The 14,772-nt window shown below is 37.7% G+C and overlaps 1 protein-coding gene across 6 annotated transcripts in view; it reads right to left on the bottom strand.

Annotated features, from left to right (window-relative positions):
• Nucleotides 1–271: 271 nt before the first annotated feature.
• Nucleotides 272–14,772, bottom strand: part of BICD1 (BICD cargo adaptor 1) — a 185,057-nt gene continuing 170,556 nt past the window's right edge. For 2 of the 6 annotated variants that reach the window (XM_052790034.1, XM_052790028.1), the window contains one exon: nucleotides 272–6,103. In XM_052790034.1, coding sequence (XP_052645994.1) covers nucleotides 5,907–6,103 — 197 coding nt within the window. In that variant the 3' untranslated portion in view covers nucleotides 272–5,906. Of the gene's footprint in view, nucleotides 6,104–12,669; nucleotides 12,756–14,772 lie in introns of all 6 variants that reach the window. The other 4 variants (XM_052790035.1, XM_052790029.1, XM_052790030.1 and 1 more) reach the window with 4 other exon arrangements.

Below are 14,772 nucleotides of genomic sequence, written 5' to 3'. Positions count from 1 at the left end.
AGCACTTCAGAGATTACTCAAATCTGTTGGAAACACTATATGGGGAATCAGTATTTTAGTATCTGCCTCAATCTCAGAAAACAGAGGAAGCGTCTTTGCTTTAATTCCGATTGCCTTTTCCTTTATTGTTGATTTCCCTTCTCAATTTCCTGTCTGAATACCTTTTAAACTTACAATTATGGCTCTTTAAGAACTAAATAAATGTAAAAGTATAATCTAAGCCAACGTACTGCAAACTGATGTAAACAGAAGTAGACCAGACAGCATGGCATTAAATGAACAAAAATGGCCAGTTTATTCACTGGAACAGTTATGCATTACACTGTAATTTTAATTGGAACATAAAGATGTAAGAATCAGTATATTGGCTTCTTTTAATTATTTTCTTCAGCACTAGAGTGTTTTTCCCAACCATTTGACTGCATGATCATATTACACATGTACAAGCACAGACTTTATGAATCCCTCACAAGGCATTAATCTAGGATTGTCTACAAGGACAAGAAAGAGTTAACATGGGAATTACTTCAATTTTAAAAACAAATTATGCATTTTTGGAAACAAGAATTATTTAACTTTTTTGCTTTTAGCATAAAGTAGCAACAAGAAGAGTTTCCAATATTCAGTCTTTAGCAAATGAACATATATACTTTTATATTCTTCACCACCTAGAAACACTCCATCATTTAACCCCAAGAAGGCAGGACAACATAATGTCAATTCAACATAGGAGTAGCTGAGTTATTACAGCAGTAAACATACAGTATACAAATTTGTGTTTCTCACAAACTCCACCAATGTTAAAACTCTTGAAAGGAACACAGCAATCTGTATGGTTCGTTAGATACAGAACATCATGCAAACAGAAACATTCAATAGATTACAAAAGTCACAAAACATCAGTTTTCTTTTTTTTTTTAATTGTTTACAAAGGATCAAGTTAATTAACCCTTTAACAGTCAAACCACAGGGCTGAAAATCAATAGGGCAGTAACTAATAAAATGGACTTAATTTATCCACTGGCATAGCACACATAGCCATATCTGTGAACAGGAGGATAAAAAAAAAAGCTAGATTACTCTTATTTCTTCTTCATAGCTGATAAAATAACAACTCAGCTAGCAAGCCAGTCTACTTAAAACTTTTATCAATCGCTTGTGTTTATTGATTTCCAAAATATTTTTGAAATCAAATAACCATATACTTAATAAAAACTGTTTAACTCAGATTACTAATGCTGAGAAAAAACATACACTCTTCTCCACTCTTTCTTTTACAGCAAATCATGATAATCAAAACAAATACAGAGCTTCATAGAAAGACATTTTTGAAACACATGGCCCTATCACCCAGAGTCTGCCCGCACATTAACTCCAGTCATGAAATACAGGATTTTTCCTTTACCTTTTATCAGTTTGTCACTTGGTTGCCATTAGATTTCATGAAGGGTATTTTCAAGAACTGCACAGGAAACAGATTAAAATCCAATAAGGATTTAAGCCATGCACCTCCAAAAGAAAGATACAGACTCTCTGTGATAGTCCTTTTACCTTTCTAGCAAGAGGAATATGCAGATCGCACAAGAAATAAGAATGTTCTAGCTCAGTTATGGATATGGGAAAGCTACACGATGTTAAGAACCTCATGCACACATTTTACATTGCATATTTAGATGCATTTGTGCCTGAAGGCGAAAGGCAATTGCTTTTTGTTTCTTTTCCACAGGATGCTTAATTATACTAAAAAAACCCTTAATGGCTAAAAAAGTCTGAATATTGTATATCCCTTTCAGACTCACTGCACACACAGCAAAGGAAAACTGAAGAAAAGTGAAGACTGGAAATTTTAAAGAGGTAACTGTAGCAATTATCATACTTCAAAGGTAAAACTTCAGTGCCTGCCGTTCTCAAACAAAGATTTCTGAAGTACAAAAGAAAGAAATTTACTGTAACCTTAGTGGATATGCATCTTCTGCCAAAGAAAGGAACAGACCTCAGAAGGGCTGATATAATCTATACCTTATGATGATGATCAATCCAGCTATAGTGGAATTGGTAGCACAACTACTGACTTCGGCATCGCACGCTGAACGATAAGGTTGGTATCAAAATAAGGGCCCAGGCTCGTGGGTGTCGTTCCCAGTGTGGTAAGGACTGGGTCTTATTTTACTAACAGCTTACTTAAGTATTTCCAACATAACTATCATGAGCAGCCTTCATAGGTGAGGTCATATATCATAAGTGAGGTTATATTTCATAACATATCCTTTCTGTTCACACTTAAATATGGCAAATGGCTTAAACAAGTTCACAGTTTTTAAAATAAAAAATAAACTGAAAGTCACCTTGGCATTAAAACTTGCAGCGTTAATTACAGTTTCATTTTATGAACCCTACTGTATAGCTATGATTACATTAATTTACTGTGAAAAACATGAATGGAGAAAGCACAGAGATACCAACCTGTCAATCAGATCAATCAGAAAGAATAACACTATTGCCTCCACCTAAAAGGCAGAAACTTCTATACGATTAGCATGAAAAATGGTAATATTTCCTCTTCTGTAAAACCTCCATTTATCTTCTGACTGATAGAAAATATATTTTCCATACTATTACATTTTACAATTTATCTATTCAACTTTTTCTCCCCTTATATTTGATTTTTTTTCCTATTTTTTTCCCACACATTTCCTATAAACTGGATTCCCAGAAGTGGATCATGTCACTGAAAAAGCAATATTTTTTTTCACTACATCAGAAAACAAAACCCAAACCAGAATGCCTCAGAACTGAACAGGCTATTCCAAATCCAAAGAAGTTTCAAGGCCATCACAGAGAACGAAAGATGCATTTCAGATGCGAAAGTGGGAGCAGGATTTGAATTTCTTCTTTACTGTGTAGGACACATTCCAGACTTTCTGAGTATACTCAACCATTACAAAATATATGTGCTGGTTTTTCTCAATCTTTAAAAATCAGAATAAGTATCAACACATCATAAATTAATTTTAAATGGGCAAAATACAGTATTTTGCAACCCTTAAAAATTCAGGCTTTTGTTTCTGGTATTGTCTGCATGTAAATATTTCCTACAAAATTTCTCATAAAGGTGTATGTTACCAATCACTACATAATAAAGAAGAATTTATCATCTCAAGTTCAAGATATATACTTTATTTTGTACTGGTTAACTGACAAAAGTTGTCCCAGGGACCTACACAGTTTTATAACTTACAATGCAATAACTACAGCCATTTGTACATTTAAGTTGGTTTGTTTCTAGTTCTCTTACATTTCCAACACTTAAGTTTTATTATATATAAAAAAATGTAAATTGAAAACTTAGAAACGAAGAATTTAAAGCTTAAGAGAATAAAAAATTTAATAAACCCACTTATTTCTATAAAACAGGGCCACAATTTCTATACCATTGGATGCTGTTTCATAACTCTTGATCCACATGGACATACCAGTACAGCGTTTCTAATTCTCAAAGCTGATCTGCAAATCACAACTGGAAACAAATACATTTCTAAACAACTGTTCCGATAAAACATTTTTTCCAATAAATTCGTATCTGTATAGAAAGGAAATATATTTCACTGAATTTCTGTTTAATTTAACTTAAATTTGGGGAAAATGCATTTGATTTGGATATGAAAATAGGAAAAAACTATTCCAAGTGCAGCCTCCAGTAACTGTATTCAAAGTGCAATGCAAATTCTTTTTCTTCTTAACAATATACAGTAGCTGTCTTTGTTGGACACAGACATGGCCACTGTACAATATTCATACACCAGTCTGACAAGGTCAGGAATTTTGAGATGCTTGTTGAACGCAGCATTTGCCTCAGACAAAATGTTGGGTTTTTAAAAGCAAAAATCAAAATAGCAGCTAATCTCAGTGTCAGACATTGTGATAGAGTTGAACAGGGTTTCACTTGACTTTTCTATGACAAGACAACAGGTAGGTTAAGTATGATACTGAATAGTGATGTAAATGTATACAAGAAGACTCATGCGAACCACATGGAAACCGAAGTTGAAACACTGCCGAGTGTCATCTGTTTGATCTGATCAGAACTGGATATCAGTTTATTCCCATTTTCTCCACCCCTGACTCTGAATGTTTTGTTACAATAGCTCAGCTGCTTTGCCAAGGTTACACGACATACATTGTTGATGACATAGAGTATTTGTATTTACAGCACCTTCGTTACTGGTACTACGGTAATAATGATTTGTTAGGCACACTGAGTGGTCACCGATTCTTTCCTCTGCTGATGTTTTGTGTGTCGTAACATTTGGTAAGCACTGTTACTAACAGAAGACTGACTTCATTTTCTCAGATTCAGGCAGAATATGAAAGAATTATTCCAACCACACCTGCAGCAATTTTTTTCCCCAGCTGGTCTGTACCTTAGGCTGTACTGTGTTTCCCACTTGTAGGTCATACATATGCTGCAGAGAAGGAATAAAGACATGTGGTAGTATCTAAGCCTTTCTTCTGTAAATAAATTAAGGCCACCTGACAAAGCAAGGAGTCTGCTAGTTACCAACAAGTAGGCAGGTAGGCAGTACTGCAGACTTTTTTTCTAGCTGATGACCAGACGGGAAGCCCATAGATGCTGAACCATGACCCCATACTTAGCCACTTGCCCTGCTGTCAGGTACTGTGCAAAATAAATTCCTCTATCCTTGATTTTGTTCTGAAACTCACTACATTTTAAGAAAAAGCCCAGACTTACTCAGCTTTTACAGGAAAGAATCTTTAACTAGGAACACTCTGCACTGTTGCGATAGAGTCTGCGTAGCGTAGATCACCTGAGTATTTGTCATAAACTGACATGAGCTAAGGTTCTGTGTCTGTTGATTTTTGGCAAGGAAAAAATGCACTACAGTAAAGTCCTATTAACTTTGATCCACACCATTAACCCTACCTGCATGAGTACTTTCGCCACAGAATACTTCACATGAGTTACATATGACTTCGCCATTCATACTAGCCTTTCACGGTAAGGCCTCGAGCTAGTATCCTGAATATGGGAGCGGGAGGAAAGAATGTTTTTAATTAGCACACAGCATTTTACTTGTTTTAGATTTTCTTTCTCAGATACCAAATAGAAAGTAACCTCAAAAAACAGCACCAATTCATCTACTTGTCTGAAATGCAAAATTATAATTACAATGCAAGCAAACAACTGAAAACAAATCAATACATCATCCTTTCATCTCCTTCTTAGGCTTAATAATTATCTTTCAGTGAAGAGCTACAAGAAAACCAGAAGCTAGTGTAATAGGAATCAAAAAAACAAGTGCATAAACAATATCAGTGCAGCAGCAAAATACACAGTCATGTTAACATTCCAATTCAACCCACTTCTAACATTTTTGTGCAATAAAAATTGGCCATATACTGGCCAATGCAACAAGCCTCTTTTTAATACTAACACAGTCATTCTTCACTTAAGCTATTTCTGCTTGTTTTTTAAAAATAAAATCAATTAAATACAACTCTCTCTCAAAAAAAAAAAAAGACTATTTTATAAACACAAAATTCTGGTCCAAATAAAGTAAGAAATAAATATCACACCCTTACTGACAAAAGGAAATTTGAACTGGTTCCTATGGCTGAACTTAGAGGATGTGAGGGTAGGATTTTTGTAACATACTTTTTTTAATATTGGCTTAAGTCTCTCATTATTTCAGAGGTAAAGCCAAGCAGCTGGGAGGAACATTTTTGTCAGGATGTTAAATTTCACTACACTTTAGTTGTGATAGCAAAGTTTGAATACAATCAGAGGAACCATAAAAAGTCTTCTTGATAGGTTGGGCTCTGTGCTTTGTGTTGTTCTTCTCAACCTTCCCTCAGTCGCCAGAGCAGGGGATATGAATCCAGACTTGTCAATGCAGCAACAAGGCAGGATTGTCTACCGGCTTGCTGGGAACAACCCCAACCTTTGTTGCATGAACTCCACTCCGTTTGCATTTTCTCTTACATTGCATATGAAGATTAGGGGTAAGGAGGAGGCTTAGAGAGACAGTTGAGAGGGGCACACTGAGAGCTGGAATGTGGCTGCTCTTCTGGAAGAGCATTAGGACTGAAAATTAAAAAGAAAAGAGAAAGAGTGCTTAAAATACATGGCAAACTTTTTACATGCACGTAAATAGTACAGGGCTGGAAACAAACTTTAAAAGGGGATGAATCCTCATCTCTAAACCTGTATCCTCAGATACACAGTATACATAAAGAAAATCCTCAGCGCGCACACACTCAGTGACACCTGGATGCACAGACGAAGTAGCACAGATATCCTGCTTGCCAGTTCATGTACACAATTGCTGTTTACATGCTCTGATGAAAAATGCCGTGTAGAGAAATGAATGCATGTGCAAATGGGGGAGCAAATTTGAATGACAAAATACAGGTGCCATCTTTCTGTGAGCAATAAAGATTTTCTATATGCAACTGACGAATTGTTCGAAATGGAGGATGGTGCCAGTCTGGAAAGCGGGTTTTGTCACTTTGTGAAAATGTGATCTCTTACTGAATGTGACCTATTTACTAGTACATTCACACAAATACAGTGTAACCTTCCTCATCAGGCAACATAAGCATTACATATTTTGTAATCAACACTTCCAAAGGGGTGGGGGGGGGGTGTTTTGTTTTCCTTTGGTTTTGCGCTGTTTGAATCCTCTTCAATTCTGTCGTATACTTTTGTAATTTGACTGTTTTTCACGTACAATTTGTCTGATAACAGCATTCACTCCTTAAGCCTCTAAATGTGCATTTATAGCGTACACTGTCATATAGTGCAGAGAGGTCTGAACCAGCTCCCAGCAAATCAGGTGGGGCTGGAGTAGCAGCCTAGCAGTGGCAGCCCAAAGATAAGGGGCAGCTAACGCAAACGTACCCGCTTCTTGGTGCGGAGTTCCAGGGTGCTCCTGCTAGAAAAGCTTCGGATAATCAGGTTTGCTCATTTAAAGGCAGCTCAGCAGCCTATGCTACACTGCAGTAGGTAATGTGGACACAGCTTAAGTGAGTACTGTAGGATTCCTCAGCCTTGGCCTGTCCTGATTTAAAAGGGTGAACTTAGCTCATCTTGCCAATGTCAAGCTAAGTGACAGCCATTAAACTTTCAAGGAAAGCATGTGGCAAAACAGGATACCAAACTAAAATGAAAGTAAATGCAATTTATAAAAACCACCCCAAAAGCCAGTTCTTTAATGTGTGTGAGAAGAGTTTTTTTCCTAATGTTTCAGATGTTCTACAGTCTTGAAGTTAGTCCAAGCTCAATAGTGTGATGTATGATGAAGCACAATCATTTATGTCCCTGCATTCAAGAAAATTTGCCTTTTCCGTTCTCCTTTAGAAAGCGTGCTGTTACATATTATCTCTGCAGCACAGACTATTGGAGTGTTGGCTGAAGGAATGCAATTAGTCTATTGCTGAAAATGAATCAATTTGAAATGCCAGAGGTATTTGAAAATCTGCCCCTGAAAATGTAGTTCTACATATAGCATTTACTTAGGAAAACAAAGAAATGACATTGCGCTTACTTGAAGCCAGAAACAAGTGTGCACCATCACCATTAAGAAAGTAGATGGTAATGTTCACATTTTCAAATCAGAGAAGTCTAGGAGACTATGACCACAAATCCACAGGTATGACAACTCAGCAGGAGCTACAGTCTGTGCACCTCTGGGCTTCTTTGAAGATCATAGACTTGTACGTCTTAAGTCAGATTATGTTTCACATTAGTGCTCCTGAAGATGAGTTTCTTGATTGCAAAACGGCTGGTGAGAGTGGATTGTAGAAGCTCAGGACCTCACAAGGTTTGTTTTGTGCTCAGCTGCCCGAGTAGGTCAGTCCCAAACTGTTTAGTGTTACAGACTATGACTCCTCAGTTTACATACAGATTTAGTCTAACCCTAAGCACCTAGGCATAAATATTTAATCATCTAAAATATTTTCTTGAAGCTTAGTAGTTGAACTTGTTTAATCAAATACTCTGAGAAGACACCAAACCCATCTTCTCTAAGTAATTCTTTCCATGACTGTAACTATCCTTTTCTTCTGCCATATTCTGCCACATACAGATGAAGACACAGCATCTAAAGAGGGATCTGAGTGAGATCTTTGCCTACTCCACTCAAATGAGTCTGCATCAGGAGTGACTGCAGATGGACCCAAAAGATCTCCATTTACTCTCAAACTTTTCCACTCATCAAGAGCCAGCTCCTGGCTTCAACACCTCCTGTTTTCAAGATAGGCTTAGGAGAAGCACTAGGCTTAAGTCCTTCAGAGAAATAAATGTGAATTAGAACTTTAACATCACATTTGGGGAAGACAAACAAGGAGGTGGTCGTGTTACTCTACAAAGACTGCCTTACTCTCCTCCCTCGCTGCCCCGTTTCTTTTTTCAAAGGACTTCTGTAACTGTCAGAAAGGAACAGAAACTCAACAGACATTTTCCTTGCTCATTAGCAGAGAGGCGTTTGTCTTTTGGGGCTTCCTTCCCAGCTTTAAAAATAAGCAACACAAGATACTCATGCTCTGAGGGAGAGGACTGGTGAGGAAAGGGCCTCTCTGAGACACATAAGAGTCTCCTCTACACAAATATGCACAACCATAATAATGTTTTGGCATGACCTCCAGTACAAAGTCAGCCCTGACTGCAAATACTGTAATACAAACTATCCCAGACCACGCTCAGATTAGAAAGCACTGTGCGTAGAATTACATTCGTTTTCTCTTCATAGTAATTCTGTATTTCTTCTCACTTTGAAATATAAGCACATTTCTATGCACAGAAGAAATGTAAAACTTTGTCTCACCATTCCCCATTCAACCAATTATAAATATTAGGGGCATTAGGAAGAGAAAAAAATTTACAAGATCATCAGGCACCTTCGTAGCAACTTATATACACCCATCACTTGCAGTCCCAGTAGATTTGAATCTTTTCCTAAAATGCTACTGTTATACCATCCTCTCTTCAGAAACACAATACATCCAGTTCATTAATGCAGATTACTGTAGCAGTATATAAACAAAAATTACATCAGAATTAGCAAGTGACACATGGGATTCAGTGTGCTTTTTATGGCAGTATAGGTGATCATGGCAGCAGGTCCTGGAGCTGAGCTGTCAGGCACATAGACAGTCACGGGCAGTAGAGGATGGCAGGTGAGATTAATAACACAAAGAAATAGAGAGACATGGAAGAAGCTGAAGCTGTTGAGTATTAACTGAGAATAAGGAAGAACATTGTTACATTCCCCCTATGGGATATGTGCAGCTTTTAAAACATTTGATTTTAACAGACATTTTTGTAAACCTCTCCTTAAAGGCCAGGATCATTTAGGGATCTATTCATTCAGTTAATGAATGAAGTCTGTGTCATTTTTTGTGTTAGTATTATTGTCTGGTTTTAAGCAGCTCTTCTTTTCCCCAGCACTCAAAATGCTAATCATGTATTTCTAAAATCAGTTGGAAAATAGCATGCAAAGCCCTTCAGTGTTAGTAAGTACTCTGTTCTCTGTCTTAAAGATGCCATTCGCATGCAATATTGTCTGGCACTGATTGTAACTTTAACAAGTCAGCAATGGAAAATATAAACAGACCAGTGATATTTTCAGAATGCAACCATCTTGCATGCAGTAATATTTTACCTTACTTTAAATTTATTTCCTATTTTATATGAAATAAAAGCATTATTTCTTACTAAAAATTAATATTAATTTCATTTGCAGTATCAGGTTTTTGGGGTTTGTTTTTTGTTTTTATTAACAGATAACTTTGGTCTAGAGTTTGGCCTCTGATAACGAAAATGAGGTTTTCACTGCATTCAGCAGAAACCTGAATACGTTCCAGAGACAGACACGCTCTTTTTAATATTGGATGATGGCAATATTTTAGTCTTGTCCAATATAGTCCATCAGACAGGTAGCTACAGATGCTAGGAAGGGTGAACAGTAATTTTCAGGGTAGGCCTAGATTTGGTTGCTTGCCCCACACTCCTGGACCTAGAAATTAAGGTGATGCGTGGAAGGCAGAGCAAGACTTTCATGCATTGTTGCATCAGTTTACTTAAAAAAAATCTCTTTAGAAAAGTTTCTTAAGATTCTTAAGATTCTCCAAATCAGGTTCCAGCTGAAATATGCAGAATTAAGCAGAGAGACAGACAGATGTATAGCTAAATACATTGACTAGAGGTGTCCCAGAGTTTCATTTGGCTTGAATCTGTTCATAGCTTATCCAGTGAGATTCACCAAAGCCTATGCACTGGAATCACAATTACTAGAAAACTCAGAGTTACACAAGTCCCACTTAAGATTCAGTATAGATAATGGATGAGGGAAAACTCTGTATTTGATGTTAAAGTTCAGGGTGAATCTATCTGTGGTATGGTCAGGCACATTAACTCATTTGAACATGATTAGGCATATTGCAGGATGCGGAAAACATCTGTGTGAATTATAAGTCTTAACAAGCTATTGTTTAATCCGGGGTGAAATGCCACTGAGAGGTCACATTACTGCAAGATAAACAAGCATACCTCATGCTCAAAATGGGTGACTTCAGGGCTGGGCAGAGCTTTAATCTGCCTTGTTTGGCATGACCATTTGATTGAAAGCATATGTGCCATACCAGGAGGGACTCTCAGAAGATGAGGAAGGGCAATACAAGCTCCTGTCTTCCTCCTCTGCTGGATTTAGAAAATCTGAACCTCAATAAGTCTACCTGGTTCTTTAAATGCCTTCAAATTTTACTCCAGATTTCAATTACTTTATTTAAAGCACTCAGCAACTTATGCCATCATGCTGACCTGTGTTAAATCTGTAGATATGCTTCACTGCTTTATGAGGCTGTGCAGCTACGCGGCTGAGACAAGACAGGCAACAGTGTTAATATATCAAAAATAGTGTGTTGTTTTCACTTCACCAGAAGGGTATCAATCTAGTGGTAAAAGCCCATAGTAATTTGAAATTCAATAGTTTAGCTAAGTATACAGCTGTGTGTTGTTTGTGGGATGACTGATCTGACTTTTTCAAAATGTTAACCATATTTTTAATTATTATTGTTTTCCATATACCATGGTTTTGATTTGGAAACACGGCAAGAAAGGCCTCTGGAACAATACTTCCAGTTCTGGTTGTAGCTAATGAGGTCTTCCTAACCGAGGAAGAATTTGGGGATAAAACAGAAAAGCCTGAGACGTTCCTTTGGACCTTATCCCTTTCTGTGGGTTTGTTAGCAGAACAAGATAACGCTTGCAGACAAATGTATAGCAGGACTAGATCAGTTAGGTCTTCCATTCTGGTAAGAATGTTCAAAATAGCAGGAGCAATTGTTTGTTAGCCTTTAGAGAAGGATGATATTAGAGTATATTCTCCACCAGGACAGTTGCTCTGGAGGGAACAGAATAGGCTTTGGGTTTGTGATGGTAAATTAAATAGGGTTAAAATAAGACTTGCTGGCGTTAAACTTCCATGTATTCAAAGCACCTAATGATATTCTCAAATTGTTGTAACATCTAAAATACAGCAGAAACCACTTGATGGGGATTTTAAGGATTTTAAATGGAACTAGTAACTTTTTTTTCAGTGCTGTAAAACTCCAAACTGCAAACCAGTAATTGGTACTTATCAGTTATAATGAGCTTTCACCAGATTCTCAGTAAAAATTTTGTAATACCCTGCCATGGTTTAACCCCAGCCAGCCACTAAGCACCACGCAGCCGCTCACTGTATAGGCAATAAAAGAAAGGCACAAATGAAGCGGCTGCTCCAAGGCCACTGAGAGATCCCCTGTGACTCACAGAACTAGTACTCAGCAATGCCTGATGTGCAGTCTGAAAGCTGTAGCACACCCATTCCCCCGTGGGCACCACTGCAGACTTACACGCCCGTGAAGTTCAGCGCTGGGCGGGGAATAAATTCATTGTATGTAGGGCTATAGATCAACTTGGTCACTACAGATCAGGCTAACATCTAAAAATAATGTAACCTATTCCAAATGAGAGTATAGGCATAAGTGGATATATGCACAGAATATACCGTGAACAGATAAAGAAAAGTATGGTAATCTCTTTTTGCTTTGGTTTGTCTTTGTGCCTTGATTAACTCAACCATCTCAGAAGCGTGATTTAGCCTTTGCACCACCTACAAGCAAGGACACCAGGAGTTTACTTTTAACAACAAGATTAAGAACCAACTATGGTGAGTCCGAGTTTTCAGGTCAGGGAGAGCTTTCTGCTAAAATCTCACAAATGCCTTTAAAATACCACCTTACAAAGAGAGAAGCCTACATCTACCCCTAAAATTAATAAAAGTCCCCCATTTACGGAAATTTATCTAGCAACAAATTAAAACCATTATTATCCTGGCATCGTTAAGAAACTGTCTGCATCAAAAGACCAAATGAGGACTGCAAGATCCAACTTGGCATTATTTTCCAGTTTTTTGCACAGATATAAGTGTGTGAATGCTGTGATTCATGTTTGCACTGTCACTGCAGAAATTATCACTGTTCCTCAAGTTGTTAAAAGTTTGCTGTTAGTGAAAAAGTGTAGGGAAGAGCTTTTGTATAAGGAAGAGGAGAGGAGTTGCAGACGTGCATGCAGCTATGTGCAAAGAGAAGAGAGTTAGTTAAGTTTACCTGACAGTCTGGCAATCTGGCCCCCTGGCTAGTTGTGAGCCGTGTGGCGGTATGGAGGCAGCAGGCTGCTGACAATCTACAAGAAACTGATAAATTAGACATATATACAGAGAGATTACAGAGCAAGGGGTTAGTAACTGTAGTACACAGGCTATGCATCTGATGGAGAGATTTAGTGAGGAATGTGTTCTTGATTCCTTATCTGACAGAAACACCTTTTTTTCTGATAGTAATAACATTAGTTGTTGCCTTTTTTTTTCTTTTCAGAAGCAGCAGTGGAGACATTTTTCTGTTTGTCTTCCCTTAGCATCGGCAAATTTTTGTTTAAACAGACAACAATAATGGGCTGTATTCAGGATCTGGTTTAAACCTTGTACTTCTCATTCTTCTGCTGGTGATGAAGTTGTTTTGCTTACATCTAATATAAAAAGTGTCAATAAAGCTACTCAAAATTTCTCCAGAGAACTTACACCCATATAACAACAATTACAGATGCCATGTTATTATGGCCTTTGAGAAAAAGCTTGCAACTTTGAGAAAAGTCTTTGCAACTTCTGAATAGTGCTTGTGAGATTGTTTTTTGCAGGGAAAAGGGAGGACTTGATACAGTTGATTTCACTGTTCTGTGTAGGTTATTTTATCAGTTCTCTGCCAAAGCATTTTCCACATTAATCACTTGCAAAGCTGTATTCTAGTTCTTAAATTACTAAGTAACAGTAAACCCAAATAATCCTTTGTTGCTACATTTTTACTGTGACATTTGGAATATGAAGACAGCTTTAAACTCAATAATATTTATGGGACTTTATGAAAGTAGTTGAACAAGACAAGCCTGCTTTCTATCTCACTAGCTTCTACGAAGATTTCTAGATCTCAAGATTTGCTCATTTTCCCCACAGCAGTCTGACCTTTCATTCCACTGCCTGTGTGATTCAGATTGTCAGACAATAGAGTCATCAGGGTCCCTTCGAACATTAAAATCTATGGGTGAAATTCTGACCATCTGGAAAACTACAGGAGATTACTTTGTCTCCAGCAGGGTTTGCAGACCTATCATCCTCTCTGACTGCTTCAACCTGATTCTCAACCTGACTCTTCAGTGGAAAGGAGTTACTTTCCCCTGAACCTTAAAAATGAGAGAACTGGACTTCACATACTTGTAAAGAATTTGATTCTGGGTTTTTTTCAGTTGGTTGCTACTTAAAGCTCAACACCAGTAATAATTTCTCTTTACAATGTAGATGTTTTCCAAACTCCACTTCTATTCTTTCTTTATCTCAATCAAGTGGAAGAACGCACAAGTAATTTGCTGTCAAGAGCCTTGAGATGACATCAGGTACAATGCAGAGCAACACACCTTCCTAGCAACACTGAGCATCATATCCACTACCGTAACATTTCCCTGTCATACAGGCCCAGAGTGCTTCTTCCTACTTCCTATGAAGATCTGTGCTGACCTCCAGTGGGTGGAAACAAGTGTACCCAAATCACTAGTTTCTTCCTGCTTCAGCCAAGGGAGGGGTTTGAACCTATTTTCAAGTGCAGGGGTATCTACATCAGAAAAAAAAATATGCACAGCCAGTGCTGGCACCATTGCGTCAGGAAGCAGAAATGGAATGAGAAAGGCTACCATGCCATTCTCTCATTTACCAGGATGGTCACTACAGTCCTCGGCACGTCTTTTAGCAGAGAAGTGCAAGAGTCTGCAATATATTTGAGCCACGAATAGAAGGGTCATTTCTGCACAAAGCTAAATTAAAAGAAAAGGTGTCTGGGGAGACAGACAGAGCAGGCTAACTGCAGACGGAAAATGATTGTTAAAAAAAAAGTAACGTCTTATGCTACACAAACTAGTTTGCAGAAGTCCAAAGCAAAGTCATTGCTGACAGCTTATAGAAGGTAGTCAGTGAAAAAAGGAATACAGAACAGAATACTGTGTGATGAAAAGGTGCGGACAGGTTTCATAAATACAGAAGAAATTGTTCTGACAGGCTTTTCCAGAACAACGCAAATGCCCAATTTATGATCCTACTCTAATATCTCAAACATCCTGCAAATATTCTATGATGCCTCTTCATCTACTAGGTTTGGCAGAATGCGTGA

This window comes from Harpia harpyja, chromosome 6 (assembly GCF_026419915.1).
Source record: "Harpia harpyja isolate bHarHar1 chromosome 6, bHarHar1 primary haplotype, whole genome shotgun sequence".
Classification (NCBI taxonomy): Eukaryota; Metazoa; Chordata; class Aves; order Accipitriformes; family Accipitridae; genus Harpia; species Harpia harpyja.
The sequence above is the reverse complement of the archived record's forward strand: the minus strand, read 5'-3'. Positions and strand labels throughout refer to the sequence as shown.